The sequence below is a fragment of the Strigops habroptila genome, chromosome 1 (assembly GCF_004027225.2).
Source record: "Strigops habroptila isolate Jane chromosome 1, bStrHab1.2.pri, whole genome shotgun sequence".
NCBI classification, from domain to species: Eukaryota; Metazoa; Chordata; class Aves; order Psittaciformes; family Psittacidae; genus Strigops; species Strigops habroptila.
Genome location: NC_044277.2, coordinates 52,307,951 through 52,315,549, shown reverse-complemented (window position 1 = coordinate 52,315,549; position 7,599 = coordinate 52,307,951). Strand labels below are relative to the sequence as shown.

Here is a 7,599-nt window from a genome sequence, read left to right as displayed (position 1 = left end):
ATCAACTTGGGGTTTCCCTGTCAGTCAAATGTAGACTGATTTTGGGAGATGCTGTCAGTGTTCTATACGGGCAAGGTTGGCGTGGCCTCTCGTGCAGTAGTACAACTCAAAATTTGCTACAGTCAAGCCACGGGCCCAGGGCTGCTCCATGGGAAATCAGAATCAGGCCCGTTATTTGCCAAACACAGTTCAGGGTGCTGGTTTCCAGAGGCTATTTTTGTCTTCCCCGACTTCTTACTGCTGTTTTTCTCCCAGCTATTTCATGGTCCTACTATTTATAAAACAATACATTTAATATGCTTTTTTTAATTTGACTACACATAAATTCCCATTTGTGAAACATTGAAGTTGCTTGTACAATATATTTAACTTGCATTTCATATGTACATAGTGGAGCTGTGGTGTTGTCAGAGGCATCATGGGCTGAGGGGAACATAGATAATTTGTGAAGCCAGGGCTTTGATTTTTTGTCTAAGATGTGATTTCCATGAAAAACACAGTGACATTGTACTAAGAAAATACCCTCTCAAAAGTCTTTGGTTTTGTCATGGAAATAGCTGTGACAAAATCATGGCCTTTATTGCTCTTCCTCTCATTCATATATGCAAAGTGTATTTTTTTCTCTTGTGCCAATGCAGTGTGAAGAAAGTCGAGTGAGGAACAACACAATGCATGTCTTCTCTCCGACAACATCAGGAATCAAGGCTGTATTTTAAAGACAAACACACTGTAGTAAGAGACTTGTGATGAAAGTTCCCAAAGTTTCTTAGTTACTTAAGTCTCTTCCCTGGGCAGAAACCAAATGAGATTTATGTTCTTCATTGCTAAGCACTTTTAGCATTGGAATTCTTAGTAGCTAAAATATATGGACCACTCCTCTCCTAGGTAAAGTGGGAACTTTTCCATCACCCCAAAATTGTGCTCCATTGCCTATTGCTGCAGGGCTTAGTATTTTGGAGTCAAGTTGGTTCCATGCAGCTTAGTGAGAAAGAGGTGCCTGCTGAGCAATGCCTGTGGGATGAGCCTGTCCACTTGCCCTCAGCTCACTCTTCTGCAGCCTATTCCAGAGGGATCACAGCAAGGTAGAGAAGCAGGAGGAGGATGAGGAGAGTACCTGGGTCCATGGCATTTTTCTGTGTAAACCTATTCTAAAGCCTTACTGTAGGGATTAAAAGATCCATTTCACGTATATTAAAAAAAATTATCTAGGGATTTAAAAGGACAAAACGAAATTGCTATTGTTAGCATTTAATATGATTCACATTCCATAGCCTAGCCAGCGCTCTTCACTTTTAGTGCAGTATCCACTTTCATAGCTCAGCCAGGCTTGTCACCATCAAAAGACATATAAAACTCAATATCCAGACTACCTTCTTTCTTCTTCTCATTCAGATCTCCATCTGCCTGCAGCTGCCAAGTGCACTGGAATTTTATTATTTTATTGTTCCATGACCTTCTCTCCTCAGATCTCGGCCCATCATGCTGGGCCAGACTAACTCAGGCAAGTGGGTGCCCTGTCCCCAGCAGGGAAGAGTTTCTGCCACCCATCTCTTGACCTCCTGCAGCTCTAACCTGCAACTGATGGTTGCCAAACCAGGCAGTTACTTCTGAGGAGCTGCTTTGGGTCTGTGCAGCTCCAGCCCCACCTTTGCTTCCAGTTACTCCATAGGGAGCACTGTCTTTCTTCAGGCCAGCTCCAGGATGAGAGGCTGCAACGGCTTTGCTGAGCTGCCTGTGGAGCCCTCCCTCAGGTGCAAAATCCTGCCAAGTGCTCTCAGGATTTCTCACATTTTTTTCAGAGGATGCTGAGATTGGCCTCCAGAGGGTGTCTGTAAATATCCCCTCCCCACCAAAGAAGAAAAAAGAATGAGGGAAGTCCTAAATCTGCTCTGTTACAAAAAAAAATATGGTATTTTTCAGCAACAGATGGTAGGTTTTTATTCTAGAGACATCTATAGCAGGGTAGTAATCTCTCTCACCCAAACCTGAAGGCAGAATGTCTCATACCCCTGCAAGATGGATAAGAAGATAATAAACAGGGAAGGGAAGCAGACTTTGCTTAAAGCCATTAAGCCTCTCCAGAAAGCAGGCTGGGCTATGTGGAGACTGAAAACATTAACTGTCATTTCATATGAAAATTATATGTACTCAGAAGCTTAATAATACTCTAGCAGGTTGCAGTGATTTACATAAAAGTAAGTCAAACCAGGGAAACAGGGAGAAAGCAAGAGACGTGATACCTCCAAAGAGAGCAGGAGGGAGCATGATGGCTCCAGGTGCTCTGGAAAGGAGGTGTCGAGGGGAAGATACATACCTCGGGGTACTCTATATGTACAGAGATTTCCTCTGTGCAGAGGTGGATGTAAGGGGAAAAGGGTGGTGGGGAAGGATGGTCCAAGCCCAGTCCTTGTCCAGACACTGAGGTACAGCACAGATGGGATGTTGCCATGTTGTCCCATTTTGGGTCTTTTCTTGTGGGCTGGGGTGGGTGAGTTAAGGGGATGTATACCATTACGAGTGGTCTGCTAAAGGAGAGGGCAGCATGTTGGGGGGCATCTGACTGAAGAGAGGCATGAAGTAAAGCAGGAAAAAAGGGTGACTTTTCCCCCTCATGGTGCCCACATGGACACTGCAGTGTTGTGGAAGGAGGGATACCCCAACACCCTGGGGTGTTGCAGCATCCTCCTGAAAGCCAGCTGTGCTGGGAAGGATGCCATGGATCATAGTCCTGCTCCTGATCCCTGCTGTGTTGCAGGACTGGGTGATATCCCAAGGCCATCATCTAAGGCACTACAAACCCCACACTGAAATCCAGCTATCTATTTCAGCCTCATCAGGCAAAGCTATGACAGACATATTCATATCCCCTTACACTAATTTGTGTGGCAATCTGTGAAGCTTCTCCTGCCCTGATTACTCATGAGGCAATAATTCAGATACCCCACAGACACTGAGATGCAGACCTTGTTAAAAGGCTTTTCTTTTTCTCTTAGAAGCTTTTAAAATAACCTTAGATTGACTACAGACCTGTAATTTGTTTTATGATTTCTTTAATTATTTATGGAGCATGCTGGAATAATGGGGGGCAGGAGGGAATCCCCCAACCCCACCAGCAGCAATACTGGAAGATAAAAGCCCTGGTGTTTCCAAAGAGCCAGTAGAAATGTGGTATTTCTCAATGTCACTGTGTTTGCTAATTAGACTAGAAAAATTATGTTTAATTATCACAATTCTTTTTAATTCATAATGTAAGTATTTTTAAGATGGTCCACAGAATTTATACTTGTACTTAACCTTCTTCTTGCTATTGCTTGCTGTTTAGCTTTTGTTTCAGCAATTCCTGCTGTTCCATAAGCACTTTACCTGTCAAGCCACAGGCAGCTGCTTATCCTCACAGGATGGCCAGCAGCTAATTCTGCAGGCTGCTGTATCCTTGATTTGAAAGGCAAATACCATTTCCTGGCATCAAAGCTACAAATCAGTTGCCTGCATTTTCTTTGCATCATTAAAAAAAACCCCCAAAACCAGCTGTCACAAGAAACAGAAAAGCATTTTTACTTGCTGGTAGCCAACTCTGCTCTCTCATTTGCAACTTTAACTTGACTTCATCTGGGAGAAAGAGCTTTTACGGAAGCAGCAACCCCTCCCCTTGTCCCTACAAAGCTGCTTCTGCTAATTGAGATTTTGAAAACAAACAAGGATCTTTCAGTTGTGGCTCAAGTCTTCTTCAATAGCCACTGTGACGACTCTTTGACCTTCTAAACACTTCTTGCACATGCTCCTCCTTCCATTCCTTCCCATACTGAAATTATTGCAACAATTCAGCAAAGTGATGCAGCAAGATTTTCAAGCAAGTAGCGTGGCTGCCGTGGGCAATTTTAAGAAAACACTTGGGGGGTTGAATTTGATGCTCACAAAACTTGCTCTCAGAGAGGCTTTGAGACATTTGGAAATGCGATTATCACTAATATGACTGTTGCTGCTCAATACCAGCACTGGACACCCTTTGTTTTGGCTGGGGGACCAGAGAGCCATTAGACAACAGTACTTTTCAGTCACTGCCTATCTTGGTAAGGGGCAATTTTTCATAATCGTAGAATTACAGAATGGTTTGGGTTAGAAAGGACCTTACAGATCATCCAGTTCCAACCCTCTGTCATGGGCAGGGACACCTTCCACTAGACAAGGTTGCTCAAAGCCCCGTCCAACCTGGCCTTGAACACTGCCAGGGATGGGGCAGCCACAGCTTCTCTGGGCAATGTGTCACCCACAGGTGAACATTTTGACAATGGGTTAATAGCCAAGGTCCTAACTGATACAAGAGAAATCACACCCCAACTGGCTGTTATTTGGGAGCTAGGGGGTTTGTTCTCATCCGACAGCTGAATTAAAGTTCCTAGAAAGCTGGCCACAACACAGCAGGACAGGATATGAGGGGCTTATCGCTTGACAGAGCTAACCAGGAAGGATTCTGGGGATCCCAGATGGTGCTCTTCAACAGAAAAGCCTCAGAAAGCCTCAGCAAAGGAAATTGAACAGGAGTGAGCCAATTCAGTGATGGGATAACTAGTCAGAGCAGTTCTGGGGCTCCCAGAGAAAGCATGTGGCCAAACAGATGGTCCCAGGCAAAGTAGCTTGAGAGACTTCCACCTCTCGGAAGTGCATGAATTCTCAGCCGCATCTACTTCTCAGTGTTAGCCACCTGTTCCACAAAAGCCCTGGTTTTATTGGTCTCTGTGTGTAATACAGATGAGACATAATGTTGAATCAACACTGGAAATGTCATACTTTTGGTATTGTGTTTAGCTGGCTGGTTTTCACTCCTGTGAATGGCTGAAAGCAACAGCCTCAGAGGAACTGAGAAGATGGGTCCCAGTATCTGTGTGAGCATCTGTTTTGCAGAGCTCAATGAGGGAATTTAGAAACCTTCCCGTGGCCTCATCCAGTGCTCACAGGAGTGTGTGGAGCATAGCACAATACTTGGCTTTGCCATGATTTATTTCATATAAAGAATAATTTTTCTTCCTTTAAAGGAGGAGTCTGGGGGCTCTCCTGCCCCAGTTAAATGAACCTGGGAAATACCATCATAAAAAACCATCACGAAGCACTCGAGCAGCTTGTAAATGCTGAGGGTTTTATTTCCACTTCACATGGTCTCCAACAGACTCCTAAATAAGACAAGTCACAATTTAGTATGCCCAGAGATCTCCATGGTTTTCCCCAAATGAAGGAAGTTCTCAGTAAACACTGTACATAGCCAGTTGAACTGCTAACAATAATTTAAAAACTCTTTTTGTATAGTCAATGCAAGAATACCAACAATAAAAGTACAGTACGGGTAAATTCACAACAATATTACAGTGAAACAGGTTGACTCACATTTATGTGATGGTACAGTAGCAGTATGTACATGCACTAAAGTGCGAGGACCCGGAGGCATGCAAGTCAAGTATTGTAGGTGTATTTTACAGCTAACTCCATAAGACTTTCTGAGGCATTCTTTTTTTTTTTCTCTTTTTACACTTTTTCTTGTGTTTACCTGTATTCCCCTCCATCTCAATTAATACAAGTCTAGTGAACGACCTTAATGGCTTTCTTCACTAATTAAAAGGTATCACTTCAGAGAGTTGAAGAACCTTACTTTTAAAAAACAATAACACTGACATTAAAATAGAATAAAATTAACTTAAGACCCTAGTTTTACATGAAAAAATAATAATAATAATAAAAAAACAAACCCAAAGAATCCCAAACCAAAACTGAAAACGCAACAGTGCAAATATAACCAAAAGGCAGTCAGTATTTGGAGAGAGCGCGAGCAGGTATTCAAATTCCCTTAAAACTTAATTTACATTTTATTTTAAATCTTACTTTAAATCATTTTTAACCCCCCCTTTTTTTCTTTTTTTTTTGTTAATATACTGTATGTAGAAAAGATGGAGACAAAAATAGTTTTCTCGGCTATGAAAAAAATTAAGTTTTACAGGCACATTAACTGTTTCATTCTAGAAACACCTCTGTTTCCCAGGTCGGACATTCAGCAGCTGCATCTGAGAACATTCTTTGACCTCTCCAAGCGGACCTCTCTCCTTGGCGGCAGAGACGGCTGGCGGGTGACCTGGCGGAGGCGAGCTGCAGCCGCCCTATTCCCGTATGGAGTCAGGCCGGCTCGCCTCCCTGGCTGGGGGTCTCTGCCAGGAGCTCCTTGCTTCCGTTCTCCTCCGAGGAAGTCAGGTCTCCGGTGGACTGCGACTGTGAGGCAGTAGGGGAATGTGAAGCCCATCGTGATGGTGGGCGCCGGTTCGCTGGTCTCTCTGGCCGGGAGAAGCAGGGTTGGAGGGACGGGGCTAGTGCAGAACAAGGTAGTTCCTTGGCAGCCAAGAGAGCAAAACAGTGGTTAGTGACTTGCATTAGAGGCCATCTGGATGCGCAAAGAATTAAGAAATGAGAAATTAAAACTAAAGCTAAGCATCTGTCATGTTGTGGGACAAAAGCAAGCAGCGAACATCTGGCTGTGTGTGGGTTCCAGGTGTCTGCATGTATGTCCGTGATTTATGGAACAGGTAACGAGAGAATGAAAGAAAGAGGTCTGGGATGAGCTGGAGAGCTGACAAACTTCCATTTGCTAATTCTCCTTGTGTTAGAAAGAGAAGAGCTGAAAAGCACATTTGCATGATAATTCAGGAAAATCCACTGTTCATCACACTCTAAGTGTTGACCTGGCATGAAAGGGCCAGGTTTGGCATTTGCAAGTGGGTTGAAAATCAACCACTGACTCCTTTTGTCTGCTTCAGAGTTCAGACTGACGTGCAGGAAAGAGTTCTTACCGGCAGAATAATGACAACAACAGGAGTTCTTACGACCTCCAGATGGATTAAAGATGAGGTTTACCTACAGATTACATCTCCTGGAACATTACTTGTTACTGCCAGCTGCTGAAGCCTGAATTACAGGATTCAGTCATACTGTACGTTAAAGATGACATTCATAGAAATGGAAGAAAATGGAAATTTTATTCCTACAACAACTTTCGACTGCTCAGGCTCGGTTAGCTTGTCTTTGTGATTAGAAGTAATCTGCAGTTGACATTTTTCACTCTTGCACTAAGTCAGTAATTGCCTCTCGTATTTATGGACTTTGCTCATAACACAGCTAGGCTTCCTGCCTCGCTCAGAACGCTCCTTACATCAAGATGAGTGATTGTGGGAGCAAGTCTGTCTTGTAGTGCCAAAGCCAAACTTCTGAATTTCTGTGCATATTTTGTAATTTATAAAAGCAAATCAGAGGAGTTTGTCAATGTATAGAAATGCGTACACTGAGAAGCAGGCATTGGAAGGACAGGAGAGTTCAATAAAAAACAGTCTCAAAGTCAGAAAGCAAACTAGTGATAGACGAAGACAGAGACCAGAAACAATACAATGCAAAGGAAAAGCGCTGGCACAGTTAAAGCACAGGGAAACCGAGGCAGCAGTAGAACAGTACAATAGGAAGGAAAGGATTGGGTGCACTGTTTCCCACAGAGAAGGAGAAATGTGACTAGGGATGGAGAATATTGGAGTAGGTAACATGATGTGATTGGCAGTGAACAAACAAGGTGAT

General features: G+C 43.4%; 1 protein-coding gene across 2 annotated transcripts in view; it reads right to left on the bottom strand.

Annotated features, from left to right (window-relative positions):
• Positions 1–5,113: 5,113 nt before the first annotated feature.
• The window catches only part of LOC115614371 (microtubule cross-linking factor 1), a 52,068-nt gene continuing 49,582 nt past the window's right edge, over positions 5,114–7,599 (bottom strand). For both annotated transcript variants that reach the window (XM_030501176.1, XM_030501184.1), the window contains one exon: positions 5,114–6,369. In XM_030501176.1, the coding sequence (XP_030357036.1) occupies positions 6,160–6,369 (210 nt within the window). In that variant the 3' untranslated portion in view covers positions 5,114–6,159. The remainder of the gene's footprint in view (positions 6,370–7,599) is intronic.